Raw genomic sequence first — 25,617 nt, 5'->3', positions numbered from 1 at the left:
CTTCGTGGTGATACAAATATGCCAATTAGGTATACTCAATCAATATCACAATTTACAGAAGGAGCACTTACACTCTGACACTGATCAGCAGTGGCAGAGTGTCCAAAACATCTAAATCAGCAAAAACGAAATTCAGCACAGCATCAAAACACATGAGTCAGAGGCAAAAAGATGGGGGAAGAACCACGCCAAAAGGTGTCAGGTCTAACATATATATATATATATATCACGACACGGGCACCACGGAGTAGTTTAGTTAGGCCACTGTTTCCCTAAGAAATGCTTTTTTTGTTTCACTTATAAGTTTGGTGCAGTTTGACGAATCTGCTAAAAAATTACCAAAAAAGTGCTTTTTTTTGCCTAGTGTGTGTATGGCGTGATACATCAGGCATGACCCCAGAAAAGGAGGGGGCTCTAAAATGCAAAATCCACATGCATTATCATAGATTTCTTTAAGAAGCACTATCGCAAAAACTGTTAGACAGAATTACACCGAATTTTTTAGTAAGCGAGATCTTGAACCAGAAAGCGTCTTATTGTGATTTGGTGTGAATCCGTTCAGTAGTTTCTGAGAAATTAAGCTTAAAACATATTTGTATATCTGGACGGTTGGGTTTGAGGGGCTCTCGCGCAAGTCCCTCGGACCCAGTTTAAAAAAAATAGAGCCTTTCCGATTGGCCCAGGGAGTATTTTTACCCTTGGGCCATCTTGCTCTGGCAAGAGTACGGCTCTGATTGACTGCCAGTAACATGAGGAAAAATGTTGCTGGCAGCCATTACAGGACTCAGGGATTTAAAAAAAAAAAAAAATGTTATGATACCACTGATCTCCCACGGGGCTCCCCGGGATCACAATTTTCTTTAAAAAAAAAATAAAAACTGCCCGCCAGCATTTTAAATAATATATATTTAAGGGGAGGGAGGAATGCGGCCCCTACCGGGGCAGGCACAATTTATATCAGGGGAGGGGAGGGCGCAGTCCCCACCCCGTCAAGCCCCAATGGGCCCCGGGGCTGAAGAGTACTTTAGGAGAGAGAGTTGTACGGCCCCCTCCCCAAGCCATAAGAGGCCTCTGGATCCCAAACCCCAGGGCCAATTCTTTCATTTTGTCCCGGGGAGCCCACCTCCATACCATTCACGTATGGTAATAAAATACTGGTTTACATAGAAAATATCCTAGAGATTTTCTAAAAGCACCAAATGTTAAAGTTTTGTTATAGTACAGTGAAAATTTCTGTGACAAATGTAACGTTTTAAACTTTAAAAAACACTGAAATGCACCAGTTGTAGTTAACTGAAGTAAGTATAACTTGCGCCCTCCCCATGCACTGCTTATAACCTCACATATTACATCATTCATGACATGTTGTATGACATCACGGATGACATCAGTGCCACACCTGAAATGATGTAATTGATGTCAACACTGTGCATGGCAAGCGGGCGAGTTGCCAGATGTGTGATATCACACCTCCATACTGTAATAATGGGATTCACATCTCCTCGTTTAGACACTGTGATCAGCAGGTGAGTTATATCACTGAGACTAAGCACTATGATCAGCAGACAGCCTACATGGCCTCTTCCAGGCTAAACAATCTGCACACGGGTGACATCTCCCCTTCCTGCTACTGTGATCAGTGTACGAGGGATAACCCCATTCTAGGTTTTTCAGTCTGCAGTTAGGTGAGTTACTATAATCCTTATATGGGGATATCACCCCTTCTATGTACCACGATCAGCAGAGTGGCGATATAGCCCTTGTCAGTACATTAATCCGAATATAGGTGCTGACCCGTCTCCTTTATATTAACCCGTTGCGTGCTTCGGACAGCCCCCGGCCGTCTGACATCACAGTGTGAGTGTGCGGAGGACGGCTGGGAGCGTTCGAAACAGGACGAGAGAGATCTTAGTTCCAGAGGGATTGAATCAACAGGACGGATGCGATCTGAGCAGGATAGGTAGGATCCCAGATCCTGAGCACCTAGCTCCCAAGGATACAGTCAAGAACAAGATGTCAACCTTCAGACTCTAAATGATCAGTGCCTTTCGAGCTCCTCGGACCTCAAATCTGCAAAGATTGATGATATCTCGTCTCCTGTGCGCGAAATCCAGGTAGGTGGATAGTATCTTGTCTCCGAGGTCGGAAATCAGCAGGTGTGTGAGAGCGCGACTCTGAAGACATGACATCAGCAGTGTGGGCGATATCTCCCCCTGCACCTAGGGCCTGAACACAACGGGCTGCATGAGATCTCAGTTCCTTTCCTTCTAAATCACCACGAGGGAGGTTTTATTTCCCAGCATATAAAATCAGCACCCTGAGTCAAATGAAGCACCTGAAGGCTTGACATCAGCATATAGTGTACAATTTGTTATCCTCAGCCCTTTACACCTTTGGAAAGTGTGTAGCCCCTGTTTGCCAATTCCAATAGACTGGCATGTGTGCGGATCCCATCACTTAATATGGTGCTGAGTAGGCCACACTTCCCTAGTCCTGCCCTGGACTCACTCAAGAGGTGCCTTGCTCTGCTGTGTCACCCTTTGGAGGAGTCCTCTCTCAATTTCTGATATCATGCAGTGTCTCCTACTGCAGCCCATTCCTCCAAAGTCCCCATTGCCATCCTTACAGAGTCAGCCACCTTGGAATGATGTATTTGCCTCCATCCCCTGAAAGCTGCCTTTGCTGGTCACTGTGCCTTAGACCCTTCTATCTGACGTGGGTTATTGTTTGACTCTTGACTTCAACAGGTACTGGGGAGAGCGGGAAAACAACGTTCATTAAACAGATGCACATCATTCATAAGGACGGCTACTCGGAAGAGGAGGAGCGGAAGCCTTTCGCTAAGTTGGTGTATCAGAACATCTTCACGTCCATGCAGTCTTTAACGGGGGCCATGGAGACCCTCAACATCCTGTACGAAGACCAGGGTAACAGAGTAAGTTATCTAAGAGGGTGATCCGAGGGTTGGCTTGATGGCTTTGGGTTGGGTCCAAAGCGATACAAAAGGGGATGATGGACGGAGCGTCTGAGCAAATCAAACACTCACCCCCAGTCAACTGATCTGGGTTTAATCCATCACCATTCTTATGAATCCGAAACCGGTCCCAGGATGCTTGTTTCCGGTCCAGGGAAGACATGGCTTGGCAGTTCGGGCTGGACTGTTCCCATAAGGCACAGGATCAGACTGATTTGAATATAGCCATGTCTGAACTGGGGTGGCTGAGTGAACTAAAGAATGGTGATGGATTAAACCCAGATCAGTTGACTGGGGGTGAGTGTTTGATTTGTTCAAACGCTCCGTCCATCAATCCCCTTTTGTATCGCCTTGGGTTGGGTCCACCCATCTTGGGGCGGTCTCATGGTCTTGGGGGAGCTGGTCATCCAAGGATGGGCTTTAAGGACATGAGATGGATCTAGAATTCTTAGGTGGGCCTGATGACCGCAGGCAGGAGTTAGCTGTCTAGAGGGGTAGTGGCAATCTTGGGATGGGCCTAGTTATCCACGGCTGGGTTTCATGTCAGCTTGGAGCAGCCTGGTCATCCAGAGATGGACTTGATGGCCGTGGCACATGCCTTGCGTTCCACGGTGGGCCTGATGGCTCTGGAATGGGCTTAGCGGCTGGAGGTGGAAGTAACAGCCTGGGGATGGTACTATCCATCTGTGGGTGGGTCTGATGGCTTTTTGGAGGAGAATGAATCACTTGTCCTGTTTCTAACCAGGGTCTTGGGTTCTTACTGTCTTTAAAATCCCTCATTCACGTTGAAGCCGTTGGTGCGGTATATCTTGATTTTACGCAAGTGTTATTACGTGAAAAGCATCATCATTGGGTCTTTTGTTATGCTTTCCTCCACCTGGAGGGAGACCAACTGGTATTCACAGTAGTCATCAGTGGTGGTGAGAGTGAGAGTGAAGTGTGTCTAAAATTACCTCCATCTGTCAGGACAATTTTTATTGTGTTGATGATGGGGTAAAGCTTAAAAGAGAGAGGTGGTGCATAAATAGAAGAGTAACTGTTCATTGCACCCATTTAAAAACGTGAGTGGTCGACATGTTTCAGGCCTTAGCAGCCCTGTTGGGTCATTGGGCTTTCTTCAGGACGGTGTGGTTGCACACTTACTGTTTTGTAGTGTGCGTAGGTAAGTAATGGGATCAGGTTAGGCCCTCGGAAGCCCTGGACTGGTTTCCTTTGCCACTTACATTGCTCTGAATAGTATTACCCATGAACTAACAAGTACTGTGTCCCTCTTATCTTCCGAAATGTACACCCACTTGCAGAAACATTCATTAAATACTCATGCACCACGACTTTGTTTTGTTCACATTGAACCTTTTCTGTATCCAAAATAGGCCTGATTGTGCCGGTTCCAAGCCTACATAATTTATTTCTTTTATTTGTGGTGTTTGATGCAAACATAACAGGAAACGCCAAAGGCCAGGGTGTAGGTGTGTTGGCAGCGCTGTGTGTGAGTCTCTGCCGTGGAGCCGCAGAGTTGCTGTAGGACTGAGGTGTGCTGGCAGAGCTGTGTGTGAGTCTCTGCTGTGGAGCTGCAGAGTTGCTTCAGGACTGAGGTGTGCTGGCGGAGCTCTGTGTGAGTCTCTGCTGTGGAGCTGCAGAGTTCATGTAGGGTAGGACTGAGGTGTGTTGCCAGAGCTCACCTCACCTCAAGGAGTTACACTGGCTACCCATACCCAAACATTTCAAACTCCTCACATAAAGCTTTAAGGCACTCTGGCTCAGCATACCTCAACAATGCCATCTGCTTTCACAAAGTTACCAGACACCTGGCAAGAGTCCTACTTGTTTACAACCCACACGTATGGAAAAGCTGATCCATCGGTTGAGCCTTCTCCTACATCGCTCCTAAAGCATGAAATGGTGTGTAGCTAATATCCCAGCCTCCTCTTCATTTCTTGAATTTCACAAGAAGCGGAAGACCGGGCTTTTCAGGTCATCACATAAGGCCCCAGGTTTGGTCTAATTTCACACCTGCTCAGTGCCAGGATACCCTCCTGGGTGAGAGTGCGCTTCACAAACCAACATAACATGACATGGCGCGACCCGAGAGAAGCAAATGCACTTTACGGAGCATTCAGTTCCGACTGGTACAAAACTGAGCCTTGGCTGGAGTATTCTGTTAGTCTGGATGATTGGTTTTCTTTCCCATGTTGTGTGTCTGTTTGCCTCTGTGTCCACCTCCTTAATATACATGGGCTAAGAGGCAAACGACTCCCTCATTTGCGTGCGGCCATGCCCCTGCAAATGAGGGAACGTCCTCTGAACATGGCACTGGCTATACATGCGTGCCAGCACTTCAGCATTCAGTATACAGGAGGGGCTGCACAAGCATCTGCGGCCCCTCCCGTAACCAGGGCACTCTGTGTAATAGGGCCCCAGATGGTCACCTGTTTGACTGCAATTAATGGTGGTACAAATATCAGGCATGAAACCTGCTCTTAGTTGTCAACAATCCTGCTTTCTTTTTTTCCAAAGGTGTTCCTGTTTTTTAAACTTTTTGATCAACGAAAGTTCACCACAGAAGAATGAGATGAAAATAAACAGTTACAATTATTATTATTATTATTATGCATTCTTATATAGCGCTCGATTACCCGTAGGCATCTCGGCGCTTGCCTTGGGAACCCGTCCTGGCTTTTTTCCCTGTGAGATACCCGTACTGGGCATCCCCAAGGTGAAAGCCAGGCATCCCGCCACGGGGGGGCCGTAGTGGAGATTAAGCAAGCTAATGCCCAGAGCTGCAGAGTGTGAACCCGTGATTCGAGTAGGCACCGAAACGAGAATTATCGAGTCCCTGGATATTTGGGCTCAAGACCCTGCCACGTCGGGAATTGAACCCTGGTCCCGGGTCTGACCTCTGCTTCAGGGTCTGCCTCCTCTAACCAGTGAGCCACACTTCTCCACTTTACAAAGTTCACAGTATGCAAAGAAATAGGTATTGGGCAAATTTCAAGGAGTAATAGCCAATCTTCCTAGTGCCTAAATGTCAAGGCTTATGTGTGTAACAGGGACCTCCTTGACCTTGAACTGCTGCTAGAATCTGCTTAGAATCCAGGTGCTTGTGCTGAAGCCTGGCCTGCTGGAAATATTAAGGGTTGGGGCTGTTGTGTATAGACATTAACTCTTACTCTCAAAGAACTCTCTAGCTGCTCTTGGAAGAAGATATGATATAATCTTGGGGTTGTAGGCTACCTCCAGAATCGACAACTTTGGTCCCACATTGGCCCAACCGAACATACCCATGGCCTATCCAGATGAAAATTCCTGTAACCGGGCCTGGTGCTACCCAAGTTTTCCTTGCGAGATAAGAGTGAACAAGTTTTCAACCTACCGCTTTCCTTTGCTGCTGTTGTTTTGTGCACCCCTGCAATACGAGGTCTCTTCTCCTAAATCACCCTTGTGCTGAGAGGAGCCAGTGAGTAGTTTTAAGAATCCATGGCTATCATTAGTCTGTCCTTGAGACTCAATAAAATGACTGTCTGTGTAGGGGGAAAACAAAAAACAGTCCTCTTTGAGCAACATTATAAACTTGCTGGACATTTGGGGAAAAACAACTATTGTTTTCATTTGTTGCAAGTATAACAAGCATTGGCTAAGGCAAACTGTTTTTTGTTAGGGGAAGGCATTGATAATAGCTGGATGACTATGTATGTTGTCCCCAGTTGTCCTAGAAGGAAAACCCCCTAATGAAACAACATCTTGGGCTACAACAATATGAAAGCTGGGAGTAGAGACCCTTTGTTGAAAAGACTCAGGGGCATATTACCAAGGGCATTATCGCCGCATTAGCGGGACTTTTTCCCGCTAATGCGGCGATAATTTTATCGCCCTATTACCAAGCTGTCGCTAACACCAGTTAGCGACAGCTTGTAGGCGATAGCGGGCATTTAGGGGCCCACTTTGCATGTCAGCGATAATTATCGCTAATGACATGCAAAGTGGGCGTGCCAAGATGTTAGCGACTGAAAACAGTCGCTAACATCTCTAACTCCTATTAACAACTTTTGGAAATATTCGCGCTAAGCGCGAATATCTCCAAAAGCTAACGCCTGCTAAAAGCAGTTCTTAGCCATGTTATCCAATGGAAGGTGGATAACATGGCTAAGAGCATTGTCACGATAATGCATTAATATCGCTGATTTTTCAGCGATATTCATGCATTTCGCAGGATTTTTACCGCTTTTGAGATAAACCTTGATAATATCAAGGTATCTCAGCGGTAAAAATCCTCGGTGCTCGGCGATATTTTTTTCCCGCTAACCAAGCAATAGCGATAATTATCGCTATTGCTTGGTAATATGCCCCTAAGGGGCATATTATCAAGGGGGTTTATCTCCGCTTTTTTGGCTTTAAAAGCCAAGAAAGCGGAGATAAAATGATCTCCCTATTACCTAGCTGTCGCTAACACCAGTTAGCGACAGCTAGTAGGAGATAGCGACCATCTTGGGCCCCGCTTTGCATGTCAGTGAAATTTATCGCTAATGACATGCAAAGTGGGCGTGCCAAGATGTTAGCGACTGGAAACAGTCGCTAACATCGCTATCTCCTATTACCAACTTTTGGAGATATTCGCGCTAAGCGTGAATATCTCCAAAAGCTATCACCTGCCCCTGAGCAGTTCTTAGCCATGTTATCCAATGGGAGGTGGATAACATGGCTAAGAGCATTAGCTCGGTATTGCATGAATATCGCTGACTTTTCAGCGATATTCATGCATTGCGGCCGATTTTTATCGCTTAGGAGATAAACCTTGATAATAGCAAGGCTCCTAAGCGATAAAAATCGCCGCAGCACGGTGATAAAAATATTGCCGCTAAGCCAACATAGCGATAATTATCGCTAGTTGTTGGTAATATGCCCCTGTGGGCCATATTATCAAGACAGGGCGATAAAATTATCGTCACTTTATCGGCAGGAAACTGCCGCTAAAGTGGCGATAATGGGCTTGATAATATGCTCTATAGAATTCCAATAGAAACCCAGGTTAGACATCTAACCTGGGTTTCTATTGGAATTCTATAGAGCATATTATCAAGCCCATTATCGCCACTTTAACGGCAGTTTCCTGCTGATAAAGCGGCGATACTTTTAACGCCACTCTTGCTAATATGCCCCTGTGATAGCAGAGTTAAGCTGTATGCAAGAAGAGTTCTACGAAAAGAAGTCAGAACAAGAAGTTTTGATTGTAAGTGCTGAACGTAAAAGCTAGACCCAGCAAAATATTGATTCTGGGTTACTTTTGACAAATGAGCATTTTTTTTTGCACCTCCAGTAAAGACTATGAATGCCCACGCCTTTACTCGGCGTACAAAAAAATCATTATGTTATCATGACAGCAATCCTCAGGAAATAAACAACCTCTTAATCACAGGACAAATCATTCACACAACAAACCCACACACCAGCAATTACATTGTTGTTGTGTCAGCAAAGAAATTACACTAGTGAACACACTGGCTCCATGTGAACTGGAGGAGTGCTAATTCACTGACATCAAAGTCCAATAAAATGGATATACTAGTGAATTCAGGCAGCCGCTCCAAGATCTCTTCCGCTAGGCTCTTGGCCTGCATAAATGTGACCTGCGCCACTCCTGTGTCGTGCATCCGGATGTAAAGGCACTGCGTGGTAAAAGTTGCGTCGTAAAGGATGTTTCCCGTGCATCCGAGACCTTGGCACCCAGCTTGATTCAGATTGGTCGCTGACCTATAGTCTGGTCAGTTACCTTTCATACTTATGTTTTGAAATGCGGAAAGTGCTTCGACAGTCTGCCTTTTTTTGCCCGCACTCTCCAGGCCTTTGGTCGTCCAGGCCACAATGTTGCGATGCCTCGACTATCGCAACTCCTAGTTTCTGGGCTTCCCTGAATCTGGTACGCCTTCTGTTGCACATTCAGAATGGTCTTCCATCTCTAAAGACCTAAAAGCTTTGCACTGGCAGCTACCAGTCTCCAAACACATTGTATTCAAAGCCGTCTGCATCGTCTTCCGTTCCCTTCATCGCAGCCTGTCCCCCATCTTATATCTACAGATGCTCACCTGCTAGTAGTTGCCAAGCTCCCCCGGGCTCGCTCAGGGGGTAGAACCTTCTCCATTGGCAAAGCTAAGATTTGGAATGCATTGCCTTCTCATTTTCTGATAACTAATCTATTGCTGCTGTGTCGTAGAGCCCTGAAAACTTGGGGGCATATTAGCAAGAACCTCGTTAAAATTAGCGCCGTTTTAGCGGCAGGAAACTGCCGCTAAAACAGCGATAATGGGCTTGCTAATATGCGTTATAGAATTCCAATAGAAGCCCAGGTTAGATGCCCTGCACATCTAACCTGGGCTTCTATTGGAATTCTATAACGCATATTAGCAAGTTCATTATCGCCGTTTTAGCGGCAGTTTCCTGCCGCTAAAACAGCGATAATTTTAACAAGGTTCTTGCTAATATGCCACTAGGTTCTTTTTTAACCGCATGCGTGCTGCGGTCATTTTTGCGCTGTGCGGCTTTTTTCGATTTACCGCGTTACATGACAAGCTGAGCTCGTCATGAGCATGCGAGCGGCGCAACTCATGACGAGCTCAGCTCGTCATTAGCATCGAAGGGGTTAAGAAACTGATTTCTGCCCTCACTTTCAGTTTCAAGAACGTACCAGGACACCTTGCAAGCTAGAAGAACGCCTTATAAGTTCTAATTACATTACATTTCATGGGCTAATGGCTAGACAGGACACTACAACCATTCATAAAATGGAAAGCCATGAACACACGTGAAAGCCAATGGATGAAGGGGGCTGACCCAAAGCCATCTCTTTATTTCTGTACCCCTCCTTGTTCTATATTTTGAAGAATTGATAACATGAGGTTCAAAAAATCTAAAGCTGTATGTAGCCTTATCTAAAAAATACCTGTAAGCCTAATGATTGTCTGAAAACATTTCACAACCCAAAATTCTCCGATAAGAGTAGTTACTAAAACGGCGATAATGGGCTTGCTAATATGCGTTATAGAATTCCAGTAGAAGCCCAGGTTAGATGTCCTGCACATCTAACCTGGGCTTCTATTAGAATTCTATAACGTATATTAGCAAGCCCATTATTGCCGTTTTAGTAGTTACTGTTTGTGTCAAGGAAGTTGGGTCGAAAGTGACAGTGTCCTCTCGACTGTATCTATCCTGAGTAAGAGCCAACTTTTACTTATCACATCACAGTTGGTAGTTGTGAGACCACATCAGATAAAGTAAAGGGCGGGGGCACGGGTGCTGTCTCTGCTTGCTGTAAATGTTTCTCACTTTCTTGCTCGTACAAAGGGGCATATTGACAAGGAAATAACGGGGCGTGGAGCAGTAGCCAATGTTGCAGCGACATGCTCCACCATTTCTAAAACATAGGGATGCGCCATATTACAACAAAACAGTGCACCCCCTGGGCCTCATTTATGAGGCCGTGCGTCACTTTTACGCCGCCGGTGCGTCACTTTTTGTGACGCAGCAGCAGCGTAAATAATGTGCCTTGTTGAACCATATTTACAAAGTGACGCATCTAGGTAGATGCGTCACTTTGTAAACCCCTGCGCCACATTATACCTGCGCCAGGTATAATGTATGCAGAGGGGCGTATTGACGCAAGAAAGAGTCATAGAAGGGACGCAGTGGAATCTATGAGATTTCACTGTGCCACTTCTAGGGCTCAAATGCGTCAATTTCTTACACCTGCCTCACAGCAGGCGTAAGACTGACGCAGGCCCTTTCACATGGGGCTTGCTCCATGTGAAAGGACACATTGCTGGAGTTGCGTCACTTTTGTGACACACTCCAGCAATGCGCCACTTTTGCACTTACAGATACGTCAGAAATACTGACGTATCTGTAACTCCTTGCGCCTTGATGCGTCATAATGTAAATATGACGCATCATTGGTGTCGCTAAGGAGGGCGCAGTGAAATGTGACTCATCGCTGTTTTCACGCAGCGATGCGTCACTTTTCATAAATGAGGCCCCCTGTATTTTCCCTTCGCCGGTGTTCAAAATAGCTGCCTAGCCTCAACACAGACATTCTTGTGCCATAGTGCAAGGGCGCCTGCATTGCAGGGAATGATTCTTATGTGGAGGAAGGTGCCCCCTCCTGCACATAAACAATCTACAATGGTGATTTGCTTTTTCTGTGTGCTGCAGAATGCAGCATAGACAGAAGTAGCAAATCAGCATTATTTAATGGTTGTTTATGTGCAGGAAGGGACAGCTTCCTGCATGTAAACAATTATTAATGGGTCCAGATGATTGTGAAAATACCTTGTGGTAAAGGAATTACCTTCATTCCCGAGACATGATTAAAATGTGGTGGGTGATTATAGGTATAATGACCCTTTCATTCACCACACAGCCAACATGTTTCGGCCCATGCCTGGCCAGAACATTGTTTAGGGGCATTCGTCAGGGCTTTTGGTGATTCCCTTGTAAGACACTAATCTGTTCACCCTCACGTGGTGAAAGAGATTTCCTACCCCCACAAGTGTTCAATGTAGGAGTCCAACTTGGGTCTAATATGGATTCATGGTTTATCACGGCTGGCGGCGGAGAAGGATGTAGGTACAATTGTCCGCAATCTCCTCGGTGGACGTTTCACTACAGGAGTTGCTATCCACAAGTCAGGCCATGAGGCCTTAATAAACCTGAGTTGGCATCACACCTGCCCCTGAATCAGATGCATGTTGCAATCTCTGTGAACAGTGAGCGTTGGAATGACTTGATTCATGTGCAGGGTTTGAGGCTCTGAGTTTAAGTGTCGGATCAACCAGGGAAATACTTAAGCTTTGAATATCCTTGAAAAAGTAGAGTTCTCTATGTCCGAAATGGCTGCTGAGAAGCATTTTTGCAGCTGTGGAATCTCAATTTGTCTGGTTGATTTATTACTTCAAGTTCTCTTCAAAGCTGACACAAGTCTCATAAGCATAAAAAGTATGCTTTACTATCCACTACTCTGTGGAATGTAAGATTTTTCAGTTCAATTTCAGTATCCAATTTTGTGTTAGTGTCACACATGATGTGTGACACTTGCACAGCCTGACGATAAAGAAAAGATCCATCGGCTTAAACCCAGGCAAAAAATGGTGAGAGACAACCATCGCAGTGGGGGCGATCTACAGGAAAGACATGACTGCGGTCCAGAGTCACTGCCAGGCTGGAGGGTGACGTCTTGTCCAGTCACGATTCTTTCTCAGCCCCTGTTCATGGTCAAACTTGACCAACCCTGTTTATTGAACCAACCCTTATCCTTCGACGGAGAAGAAATAAAATGTGCCTTTGCACATCGGGCATCATTTTTCCATCGCTGAAGTCTACGCTCTTTAGAACTTGCACTGAGGAGATGAGATCGGGGGAAATATGGCACGTGATATTCCCAGTAGTATGCAGAAACCCACGCCTGGTGCCTCTGTCCAGTTGTACCAGTGAAGGGTTCCTGAGTAGTAAATAAGCACCCGTTTGTATGATCACTTTTATGGATGCAGAGTTACTACTTTTTTGTGAACTGCCCCAGAGGGTTTGAATCCGTGTGCCTGAAAGCAACCTATGAAGTGTGAGGGTATGGCAGTGCGCATAGTGTGAAGGAGGGCACTGTGAAGCGTGCAAGCGATGGTAGTGTGTCTGTATTGCACAAGGGAGGACAGTGCATACAGTGTGAGGGAGTGCTGTGTCAATAGAGTACACTCTAAATGTGGGAGCAGGGGGCCCATGAATGCTTTTCTGAGCTTCTTTATTACTCTTAATGCATTTTAGTCTTTGAATGTCATGGCACTACGCCCTCTCTTTAGCATCCACTCATCCCCACTTTTGTTTGGGGCTTAGGGGCATATTAACAACGGCCAGCGATAATTATCGCTGGCCGTGCTTAGCGATAATTTTATTATCGCAGGCTATATCATGAATTTATCGCCCTGGTAGCGCGTTATTAACAACACGTTTCCCCAGGGCGATAAAAATTCCTGAGATAGCGAGGTTATCGCCCTTTTGCAGGGAACATCGCTGGTTTTCCAGCGATGTTCCCTGCAAAACAGCGATAACCTTGCTGATACGACCCACAGGGTCGTATCAGCATAATCCACCTCAATATTGGGGATAGGTAAGTCTGCATTTTAGCAGACGTTAGTTTATGGAGAAAACAACTGTTTTCTCGAAAAACTAATGTGTGCTAAAATGTTGGGGCAGCCTTGTAAATATCGCGATGTGAACATCAGCGATATTTGCAAGGTTGTCCATCCGGGGTACGCCCAGTGACGCCCACTTTGCATCTCATTAGAGATGAAAAGGGAGGCGTTGGGAAAAAGGGTGCTAACATGCGATTATGCATGTTAGCACCCTCTTGTAAATAGGGTGATAGTTTTAGCTCAGTTTTTTGGGCTTTTTGAGCTAAAGCCCTTGTAAATATGCCCCTTAGTTTGTAAACTATTTAGGGGCATATTACCAACGATTAGCGATATTTATCGCTAACGATGCTTAGCAACAAATTTTTTAACGCTAAGCATCGCCGGAAATTATCGCAGAGATAACTTGCTATTAGCAAGGTTTATCTCAGAAGTGATAAAAATCCTCGCGCTAACTGCCAAATGAGAGATTATCGCTGGAAAACCAACGATAATCTCTCGAAGTTTGGCGTCAGCTTGATGATAGGGGCTCACAAACTTAGCCATGATATCCACCTTCCATAGGATATCATGGCTAAGTCAGGAAAATACCAGGTGTAAAAAAAGCAGCGCTAACCGCTGTTAGCGCTGCTTTTTTTTAACACTAACAGGGTTAGCGAAATCATTGATAATAGGAGAAATGTCGCTTAACAACATTTCTCCTATTATTTTTCTCTGGAACGCCCACTTTGCATCTCATTAGAGATGCAAGGGGAAGCGTAGAGAAAAAGGGTGCTAACCTGCGAATTTGTGTGTTAGCACCCTGTTGCTGATAGGGAGATAATCTTATCTCAGCTTTCTTGGCTTTTAAAGCCAAAAAAGCGGAGATAAATCCCTTCATAATATGCCCCTTAGTGCTGGTGTGCAGTCTTGATTCTTTCTCAATCCTCTTTAATCCGTCACCAGACACTCCCTGCCCCTTTATCTCACCCTTACAGGTTCTTGCTTTCTCCCTTTGTGATGGTTTTTCCATCTTTCTCTTTCTTTCCACTTTATTTGTTTTCCTCTCTTGCTCTCAGTCGGTGTCTCGTGAGGATGCCAGCACCCAAAGATAGGTGCTGGTGTGCCCCACCGGCTCACACTAACCACTGCTGTTGTTGCTAAAAGGTTTGGGCAGCCGAACTGAGCACTGCCTGCCAGCAACAATGTTTTAAATTCTGGCATCCCTGGACAGCCGGGGAAGACCATTCTTTGCCAGCATTTTAACCAAAGTGTTGTGTTCACAGTGGTGGCTGGTACGGAACGGTGGCGGGGGCAGGGGGAGGTAGGGGGTAGAAAAGAGAAAAAAATATAAAAAAAAAAATTTTAAGCGTATGTGCTGCTCACTCCGTCAGCCATCACCTCTCTGCGGCCGCTCCTCGTCGCAGGGGAGGCACCCAGGCTCGCTAAGTCAATGACAACGCTGCAATGCAGGGTTGTGATTGGTTCCCCTAAGTTCCCCATCCCATCGAAATGCTGCATTGCAGCTTTGAGATTGGTATGAGCGCCATTGTTTGGCTCTCAGACGAGGACAGGGAGCCTGTGTATGTTTCCCACCAGACTGTGTAATGCAGCCTGGTGGGGAACATGCAAAGTGCGCATGAATGTTTTACGGACCCAAGATGGCCGGTCAAACACTCATGCGCACTTTGAGTGGGCAAACCACTCCTCCTCTGGCCTCTGCTCTGGCCAGCCCGACCCTCCCCGCACCTAGGAAGGCAAAAACAAAATCATAATACCGCGCTTGGTTATTATCATTTTCTTATTCCTCTGCATTGCCTTAAAGCAGTGCAGCGACACTTGTTCCCACTCACTGCATGAACAAGCACAGGACATAAATCTGGAGGTATGGTTGTATTCAGGGATGTATGACGTTACAACGCATACTTTTACAACGCCTACCTTTACCACGTAATTTTTACAACGCAGGATCCATTACAACGATGTACCATTACAACGCATGTTTTTACAACGCAGATACCTTTACAACGCATACCATTACAACGTAAGTATTGGTAAGTATATAATATTTTCTTTTATGTAAATTAATTAAAATTAATATAATTTAGTTTATTTTATTTTAATTTAATTTAATTAAATGTAATTAATTTAATTTAATGTAATTTAAATTTAATTTTACTTAATTTTTACCCTGTACCCCAAAACCCAAACCTAGCCCTGAACTTTAAAAATACCCCTTTACCCAAAAACCCAAACCTAGCCCTGAACCCTAAAAATACCCCTTTACCCAAAAACCCAAACCTAGCCCTGAACCCTAAAAATACCCCTGTATCCAAAAACCCAAACCTTGCCCTGAACCCTAAAAATACCCCTTTACCCAAAAACCCAAACCATGCCCTGAACCCTAAAAATACCCCTTTGCCCAAAAACCCAAACCTAGCCCTGAACCCTAAAAATACCCCTGTACCCAAAAACCCAAACCTAGCCCTGAACCCTAAAAATACCCCTGTACCCAAAAACCCAAACCTTGCCCTGAACCCTAAAAATACCCCTTTACCCAAAAACCCAAACCTAGGCCTGAACCCTAAAAATACCCCTTTACCCAAAAACCCAAACCTAGCCCTGAACCCTAAAAATACCCCTTTACCCAAAAACCCAAACCTAGCCCTGAACCCTAAAAATACCCCTGTACCCAAAAACCCAAACCTAGCCCTGAACCCTAAAAATACCCCTTTACCCAAAAACCCAAACCTAGCCCTGAACCCTAAAAATACCCCTGTACCCAAAAAACCCAAACCTTGCCCTGAACCCTAAAAATACCCCTTTACCCAAAAACCCAAACCTAACCCTGAACCCTAAAAATACCACTTTACCCAAAAACCCAAACCTATAATATTTTTAATAAAATTATATACTTACCAATACTTACGTTGTAATGGTATGCGTTGTAAAGGTATCTGCGTTGTAAAAACATGCGTTGTAATGGTACTTCGTTGTAATGGATCCTGCGTTGTAAAAATTGCGTGGTAAAGGTAGGTCGTTGTAAAAGTTGCGTGGTAAAGGTTGTATACCTGTATTCAGACCATACCGTGAGAAACCAGTCCATGCACCCTTCTCCCACCATCTCACTCTGGGCATATTTACCAGGGCTAAGCGGAGATAAAACTATCACCCTGTTTACAAAAGGGTGCTAACATGCATAATCGCCTGTTAGCACCCATTTTCCAAACGCCTCCCTTTGCAGCTCTGCTGAGATGCAAAGTGGGCGTCACTGGGCGTACCCCGGATGGACTACCTTGCAAATATCGCTGATGTTCACATCGTGATATTTACAAGGCTGCCGAGCATTTTAGCACACGTTAGTTTTTGGAGAAAACAGTTGTTTTCTCCAAAAACTAACATCTGCTACAATGCAGACTTACCTGTCACCAACATTGGGGTGGATTATGCTGATACGACCCTGTGGTTCGTATCAGCAAGGTTATCGCCGTTTTGCAGGGAACATCGCTGGAAAACCAGCGATGTTCCCTGCAAAACGGCGATAACCTCGCTAACTCTGGAATTTTTATCACCCTGGAGAAACGCGTTGTTAATAACGCGCTACCAGGGCGATACATTACAGAGATAGCCTGCGATAATAAAATTATCGCTAAGCACGGCCAGCGATAATTATCGCTGGCCGTTGATAATATGCTCCTCTGTTCTCCCTAAGTTTTGCTTTGTTTCACCCCTCTCCACCTTTACTCTTGTTCTTTCCATTTCTCCTGCTCTCTAGTTCTGGCTTCCTCCTCATTTCCATTCCTTCCTCGTCCTCTTGCCCCCTACCCACCCTCTCCCATTCTGTTCTCCTCTCTACTTCTCATGTGGTCTTCCCTGGTTCATCTGGTTTTATATCTCCTTATGATGTACCTAGCACCACCTCTGTGATTTGTTGCATGGACCATCTGCTTTGTGTATCTGTAGGACCATCATGTTCTGCTGTTGGACGCAAATCGCTCTCTGGTTGTTCTGACGCGGGCACCTGGCATTTGCAAAATCGTACGGTGAATAACTCGGCCAGGGGTGTAGCTCTCACTGGAGAAGTCGGTGCAGTTGCTCCTGGATACAGAGGCCTGGGGAGCCCACCGAGCCCCAATTATTCCAGCATTTTACTTACACGGGCAGCTCTTATGGGTCATTGGCTTGTTTTCAGAAGGGCCCATGGCACCCCTTCTACACCACTGAACTTGGCACCGTGACGCTCTTTTAATGCAGGAGTAATGTCTCGTGAACGCAGTGTTTCGGCTGTGACGCATGAGCCACCATGTTTACCAGTGTGCTTCTTCCGTGACTCTATGGCGATGATGCAGCCTACAGTGGGTGGTTCTCTGCTCCTGCTCATTCAGCTGTGCATGGATGAGGGAGTGTTTCAAATTAGTTGGTGAGTGACTTTTGTTTCTCAACTCTGCAGCCTCTAATACTCCCAGGCACTTTCTGGAGATCAAAGAAGCCGAATAGAAGCTAATATGTTTGTTTCTGAAAGTTTTGTGGTTTTGTTGAGAGCATACTTGGGGTGGAAGTCATTACAACGCTCAGACCCTGGGTTTAGGATCTCTGGGGCATATTATCAAGGGGGTTCATCTCCGCTTTTTTGGCTTTAAAAGCCAAGACAGCGGAGATAAAATTATCTCCCTATTACCTAGCTGTCGCGAACACCAGTTAGCGACAGCTAGTAGGAGATAGCGACCATCTTGGGCCCCACTTTGCATGTCAGTGATATTTATCACTAATGACATGCAAAGTGGGCGTGCCAAGATGTTAGCGACTGGAAACAGTCGCTAACATCGCTATCTCCTATTACCAACTTTTGGAGATATTCGCGCTAAGCGCAAATATCTCCAAAAACTAACACCTGCCCTGAGCAGTTCTTAGCCATGTTATCCAATGGGAGGTGGATAACATGGCTAAGAGCATTAGCTCGGTAATGCATGAATATCGCTGACTTTTCATGCGGCCGTTTTTTATCGCATTTGCGATAAACCTTGATAATAGCAAGGTTTATCTGCGATAATTTCTGACGATGCTTAGCGTTAAAAAATTCGTTGCTAAGCATCGTTAGCGATAAATATCGCTTAACGTTGGTAATATGCCCCTCTGTTCCTCCTCGGTGGTCTGGCGTATTCTGGGGTATATCGGTTGTTGTGCTTTCTTGGGCGTAGATGGAGGTGTGGGGCTAAATATGTACGGCCAAAACTTCATGTCAGATTCAAGTTACAGTACCCGGGTCTAACACCTCAGATTTCATTTACCTATAATCTTGGTATTCTCTGCTCTAAAACTTCTCATCTTTGCTCTAAGCATTCTCCAGCTATAGCCTGCACGCGGTGATGCAGCTGTGTGCTTCCACCCTGCCCACTTGTGGAACGAGCATCCAGTAAACAGTAGGGTTCCACCGAAGTTTGGACAACATCCAACTTGTTGGCCAATAGGTGATCTCCATCCTCCATCTGCATTCAACCAGTGGCTCAATTCTTCGGGGTTGCTGTAGCACCCCCCGCACCCTACCCACAATAACCACAAGTGTTCCTCCTCTTTCTATCCAGGAGTGTGCAAGGTTGGTGCAAGACGTGGATGTGCACAACGTAGTGTCGCTGGAGACAGCTTACGTGAAGACCATAAGAAGGCTGTGGGCGGATCCGGGGATCCAGGCCTGTTACAAGAGGCGGAGAGAGTACCAAATCCTGGACTCCGCAAACTAGTAAGTAACAGGGATGGATGGGGGTGCTTTAAGTAGTAAACCCTCCCCCCCACCCCTTTCCTCCTTCCACAAAACAAAAAGTATCACAAATGTACATGAGGGACCTTCCGGCGTAGATGGGGCTTTTTGTAAAGCAGTAATGCAATTGCCTTGTATATGTTACAAGCACAAGCATAACAAGCATTTGCAATGCAATAGGTCTCGCATTAGGAAAGTTTGAGCTATTGGTATTGTAAATGACAATTTTTTTTATTTATGTGTTGGTTTTGAAAATAGCCAAATTAATAGCTTTGACATTTATAATGCCAATAGTTTTAACTTTCGCAAATGTGACACCTATAGCATTTGTAATGCAATATGTGTTGCATTTACGTGACTTTGATGTATTGTTATTACAAATAACAATGGCTTTTCATTTTTTTAATCATTAATACTTAAATAAAAGTTATTTTAATTTATAATGGCAATAGCTTTTGTAAATAACTTTTTTGAAGATTAAGTTCATTGTAACGAAAATCCAAGAACAGAAGTAAAATAACATCTTTTTGTGACATTTGTAATAAACCTTGAAACATTGAGAGAACATATTTGAACCAGTTGTTGTTGAATGGTTGCACAGATTGATGCTGTACTGGCACTGAGTGTTGTGGTGGCTACGAGTAATGCTGTATCGTTCAGTGAGGCTGTGGTAGCGCATAGTGATGTTGTGGTGCCCCTGAGTGATGCGGTGGTGGGGCTGAGTGATGTTGTGGTGATGCAATAGATGGATAGAGTGAGTGCTGGAGAGGGGTGACTGGGCTGGAGAGGGGTGACTGGGCTGGAGAGGGGTGACTGGGCTGGAGAGCTGTGAATGGGCAGGAGAGGGGTGACTGGGCAGGAGAGGGGTGACTGGGCAGGAGAGGGGTGACTGGGCAGGAGAGGGATGACTGGGCAGGAGAGGGGTGACTGGGCAGGAGAGGGGTGACTGGGCAAGAGAGGGGTGACTGGGAAGGGGACGGGTGACTGGGCAGGGGAGGGGTGACTGGGCAGGGGAGGGGTGACTGGGCAGGGGAGGGGAGGGGTGACTGGGCAGGAGAGGGGTGACTGGGCAGGAGAGGGGTGTTGGGCAGGAGAGGGGTGTTGGGCAGGAGAAGGGTGTTGGGCAGGAGAGGGGTGTTGGGCAGGAGAGGGGTGTTGGGCAGGAGAGGGGTGTTGGGCAGGAGAGGGGTGTTGGGCAGGAGAGGGGTGTTGGGCAGGAGAGGGGTGGTTGGGCAGGAGAGCGGTGAATGGGCAGGAGAGCGGTGAATGGGCAGGAGAGCGGTGAATGGGCAGGAGAGCGGTGAATGGGCAGGAGAGCGGTTAATGGACAGGAGCACTGAAATGGGCAGGAGAGGGGTGAATGGGGATGAGAGGGGTGAATGGGGGAGATGGGTGACTTGGCAGGACGGTGGTGAATGGGCAGGAGGGTGGTGAATGGGCAGGAAAGGGGTGAATGGCGGGTGAGTGGATAAGGGGTGGGAAGGCGGTGAATAAGGAGTAACTCGAATATGGGGATGGTAAAAATAAGTTTGAACGTGGATCTGGGGTGTGCAGCACCTCCTCTGAAGAGAGGGAGAGGCGTGGAGGCAGGGAAGGGACACCGAGGCCTGAGGAGGCAGCTGGGGCGCTGCACGTAGGAGAGGGCGCATCAGTGGATGTGAAGGTCGGCAGAGGGGGGAGAGTTCGAGGAGAGGTGAGAGTGGAGGAAGGGCTGTGAACAGGCTAGTGACCGAGGGCAGGAGGGGGGCTGCGAGAACATAGGGCCGAATAAAGCTAAGGGCGGACAGACGGGAGCCGCACCTCATGGAGGATTCCCCACATGAAGTACTGACTGAAACAAGGACAAGAGACGCAGAGGTAATATAGACTCTGCCAGGTAAAATAAAAAAATGTTAACTGTAGTCACCTCTTTGCCCAGTGACGTGAGGAAATCATGGCTGGCACTGATTCAGTCAGATAGGGACATTAATTAGTTAATGCCTCACTGCTGACGTCTGTGTGTAAGTACTGGGGGTCCTGTGTGTTATCCCAACAAAAGTAACTCCGCTTACATTTCTTCTAAAGTTTATAAATTTAATAATTCATTGAAATGGGTAACAGCAACACGATTGACCGCACTCATAAACGGCAAAACCGCTATATCCCACATGCTACATAAATAAAGCTATTATACTGTAAAAGACGATACGAATAATGCGCATAGTATATATAAAATACGGATTGTAGTTTGAGATGTGAATGCCTGCGAGGAGTTTAAAGAGAAACAAAAGAAATAATAATATGCCCCACTCTTCGTCTCCTGGATGGGTCACATCGTCCTAACATCATGACAAGAGACGTGTTAGTGTTGTTTAATCACAGTATTTTATAAATATTTACACTAATTAAAATTTTCAGTAAATATCGTTATCCTAATCTTTGAAGGATATCCTGCCCATCCACAACATAGACCTATTTTCCGTATTGACTGAGAACATATTAGAGTCCGTAACTTGGCAGGGCGAGGTAGTCTAACTTTTTGGTGCTTAAGTGTAAACTCAGAATGAAAAGGATGAACACTACCGTCTTGACATGCGACCCAACTCTATCGCCTGAAAGCATGTTCCTCCGAGCAAGTTATTTCTTCTTTTGAGCTCTTCCAGCCCTCAGCCACTCATGCTCACTCTTTCAGTCAGCGATACATTTCGCAAATAAAGTCACCTTGTAATTTACGGGCCGCGCCATGCCAGAGTCAATTGCCGAAAATTCACCAACTCAAAGCATCAATACAGCAAGACTTACCTACCGTCTCGCGACGGAGGATCTTCCATAAAAAAAGCCACAGAAAAAAAGCCAAACACCCGGCACGCAGTGCTTACTCTTCTCCCCCAAATAAAACCTAGAGCTGGCCGCGCATGCGCCGTACATGCAGCTTGCGCATGCTCTGCGGCTCATGGCCAGTGGAGGCCCATGTGGACGCTGCAGGCAGCGCCTGTCTCCTTCCGGGGCTCCCGTGGTGAAGAGGGGGCCCCGGCGCTAGAAAAGAAATGTGGGAGCTGAATTCCCGGGTCCCAGGAGGGGGCCCGGGTGAAGAGCAGCAGATGGCAGTGCGGGGCCCCCGTGACTGAGGAGAGAGTCCCGCGTCGTGCTGCCGGACTGAAACTGCACGGAAACAGCAGCCAGCCGCCATTCAGCTGGAATCCTGCCTCAGACCCGGTAAGTGGGGGATTCGCGTAATATATAGAAGCCGTCCCTAAATGGAGCTTAGTTGGAGGGGGAGGAGCGCTTGTGTGTGCGACGGGTGTCTCTGTATGTGTGTGTGTGTGTGCGTGCGTGTCTGCGCTTGTGTGTGTGTCTGTGGCAGATGGTGCGAGCCCGGTTACGTAAGGGGGGGTGCTTGTATGTGTGTGCATGCGCGCGTGTGTGTGCCTGCCTGCGTGCGTGTGAGTGTGCCTGAAAGCGCTCTGAAATGAAGAAACGAAACCAAAAGCACGCTCACACAGACAAAGAAACATGCTGAAAGAAGGGCGCGTGCACGCAGTGTAATCCAGCCGAGAAGCGCGTGGCAGTTTCTTGTCCTCCATTCCCCCGAGTCAGCTAACTATAAGTCTCCACCTGGACGCATCCTTTGGATGCGAATTCCAGGCTCGACCTAAAAATGTACACCCAAGCATAGACAACAAACAGAAAGATATAGAATACACATACGCCCACAGAAACAGACACCAACACAGACTTTTGATAAAAATACACACGACATAGAGGGCAAGACACAGAAACACGTCCACAGGCACAAGACATATGAAATAAACACCCCACACATACATAGTTCCACACATAAGCACACAGCCATAAATCCATACATATACACTCCCATAATCACACTGGCCTTTATAGGGAATACAATTCACCTTAAAAGGGTGGATTTTTGCACTTTTGTCTTCACCAGCGCTCCAAACCAATGTTAGTTTCAAAGTTTAATATGCATTTGGCGCACAGGATATAGCTATAACACCGGGCCATTGCCAAGAAGGGGTGGGGGTGAGAGAAAAGAAAGTAGTGACCGCTTATGAGGAGTGCGACATATTAGAGTGTGAGATGCGCTTGCTGATAGCTCACCTCCCACCATTTCTAACAACACCAGCAGTTATCCCGGAAAGCACCAAACCAACAATGGAGGCTGTAGCACCCTTATTGGAACTCTGGGGTCCAATCTTCTGTTTCCTGTTCCATGTCCTTCTACCAAATGTTGAGTATTGTAAGTAGCATCTGTTAACAGGAGTATTTGCTAATCCCTTGGTCGGTCCATCAATACTGGTTCAGCTGGAACCAGTTTTTGACTAGTCTCTAGGTCCATCAATGCAGTTTCAGCTGGATCCAGTACTTGACTAGTCTCTTGGTGCATCAATGCAGTTTCAGCTGGATCCAGTTCTTGACTAGTCTCTTGGTCCATCAATGCAGTTTCAGCCGGATCCAGTTCTTGACTAGTCTCTTGGTCCATCAATGCAGTTTCAGCTGGATCCCGTTCTTGACTATTCTCTTGTCCATCAATGCAGTTTCAGCTGGATCCAGTTCTTGATTAGTCTCTTGGTCTATCAATGCAGTTTCAGCTGGATCCAGTTCTTGACTAGTCTCTTGGTCCATCAATGCAGTTTCAGCCGGATCCAGTTCTTGACTAGTCTCTTGGTCCATCAATGCAGTTTCAGCCGGATCCAGTTGTTCACTAGTCTCTTGGTGCATCAATGCAGTTTCAGCTGGATCCAGTTCTTGACTAGTCTCTTGGTCCATCAATGCAGTTTCAGCCGGATCCAGTTGTTGACTAGTCTCTTGGTGCATCAATGCAGTTTCAGCTGGATCCAGTTCTTGACTAGTCTCTTGGTCCATCAATGTAGTTTCAGCTGGATCCAGTTCTTGACTAGTCTCTTGGTCCATCAATGCAGTTTCAGCTGGATCCAGTACTTGACTAGTCTCTTGGTCCATCAATGCAGTTTCAGCTGGATCCAGTTGTTGACTAGTCTCTTGGTGCATCAATGCAGTTTCAGCTGGATCCAGTTCTTGACTAGTCTCTTGGTCCATCAATGCAGTTTCAGCCGGATCCAGTTGTTGACTAGTCTCTTGGTGCATCAAAGCAGTTTCAGCTGGATCCAGTTCTTGACTAGTCTCTTGGTCCATCAATGCAGTTTCAGCTGGATCCAGTTCTTGACTAGTCTCTTGGTCCATCAATGCAGTTTCAGCTGGATCCAGTACTTGACTAGTCTCTTGGTCCATCAATGCAGTTTCAGCTGAGCTGAATCCAGTACTTGACTAGTCTCTTGGTCCATCAATGCAGTTTCAGCTGGATCCAGTTCTTGACTAGTCTCTTGGTCCATCAATGCAGTTTCCGCTGGATCCAGGTCTTGACTAGTTTTTTCCTCCATCACTGTCTTTTAGGCTGGAACAATTTCCTAACTAGTCTGTTTGTCCATCAATGCAGTTTCAGCTGGTTCTAATTCTTGATAAGTCTCACCGAGGAGGACCAACGAGGTTGAAATATGCTGGACATGTGTCCATTCTCATTCAGACAAGATTGCCGCCAAGCCGTTTTGACCGAGCGGTCCCATTAGGGGTGGGGCTAAGGCATATTTGCATACGGGTATCCTTACCTAATCTTTTCTAAAGTGCATTATAAAAAAAACAAATTCCTCCGCTTGTCCGCAAAAAGGCTGCCCACCAAGAGTATTCATGGGTGGGATAGCTATCTTGAGACCAGAACCACAGTCAGATACGTCTGATCTCTTACCTTTCTTCTAGGCACACACGTTACAATGGATCTCCCTGTCAACCAGATCACCAAAGCAGTCAGCAGGTCAGACCTGCACACAACTAGTTATAAGCACAGCTATATGACAGCATGGACTTGAGAAGCAAAACCCGCTACTTATCACTTGTGACAGCACAACACTTCTCGTGTAGGCCACACTCACAGCCTTCCAAACCAAAGACAATAATTAAATAAAAGAACATACCACTCACGAGTCCTATTCCTGGTGCGTGAAGAAATGCGAGCACCACTCCGGTCATAAAGCTTAATAGCAAACTACAAGCCATTTTTCTTCCTCCTAAGCAGCACCTACGGTGTGACTTGCCAACCATCTTGTAATGCTCTTCGGCACCTTGTCGGGGCATTGAAGCACTATGTAAGTGCAACAACAATACAATGCAACACAACTGTTGGATTATCACAGGCACACAGATTTGTGATTTCCTCGCTTTAGCTCCCTGATCTCTATGCGCAGATCAGATTTAAAGTGCCCGGACCACTGTCAACCAAAACTCACACCACAATCTGACTCACCAGGTGACCAGCTTTATATGCAGGTCAATGAAGACTGCACCGAGAACGTGGAGGCGTGTGACGGCCATCCCTTCATCCAAAAGGCAACAAAAGTGGAATGTAGGACACTGTAAGGGAATCCTGAAGATTGTTTTTGAAACAAAACCCCATTGCCATTTTTTAGTGATCTATTTCTGTTCTCAGGAAGAGCAGGAGGTCAAATAAATCCATTATAGTAACATGAAACACTGCCCTACTTCAGGCAACAAGGGATTGCCTTCATAGAACTGAAATAGAAACAAGTATCATGTGGCTGAGGAAGTGGTTAATAGTCCAGGTAAGTCCTGGGAATCTTGTTTTCTAAAGAGCATTAGTTCTGGTGCCTGCCCTAATTCTTCATGGAGGGGATTTCAGGATTCAAAAATCAGACCGGAAAACGCTTGGTTCAGAG

The 25,617-nt window shown here is 46.1% G+C and overlaps 1 protein-coding gene across 1 annotated transcript in view; it reads left to right on the top strand.

Moving 5' to 3' along the window:
* LOC144797840 (guanine nucleotide-binding protein subunit alpha-15-like) overlaps window positions 1-25,617 on the top strand; it is a 48,885-nt gene that overhangs the window by 8,619 nt on the left and 14,649 nt on the right. Inside the window, exons 2-3 of the mRNA XM_078668648.1 lie at window positions 2,748-2,935; window positions 18,702-18,856. Coding sequence (XP_078524774.1) covers window positions 2,748-2,935; window positions 18,702-18,856 — 343 coding nt within the window. The remainder of the gene's footprint in view (window positions 1-2,747; window positions 2,936-18,701; window positions 18,857-25,617) is intronic.

Source organism: Lissotriton helveticus, chromosome 12 (genome assembly GCF_964261635.1).
Source record: "Lissotriton helveticus chromosome 12, aLisHel1.1, whole genome shotgun sequence".
Classification (NCBI taxonomy): domain Eukaryota; kingdom Metazoa; phylum Chordata; class Amphibia; order Caudata; family Salamandridae; genus Lissotriton; species Lissotriton helveticus.
Note: the sequence above shows the minus strand (reverse complement) of the source record. Positions and strands in the feature narration are given on the sequence as shown.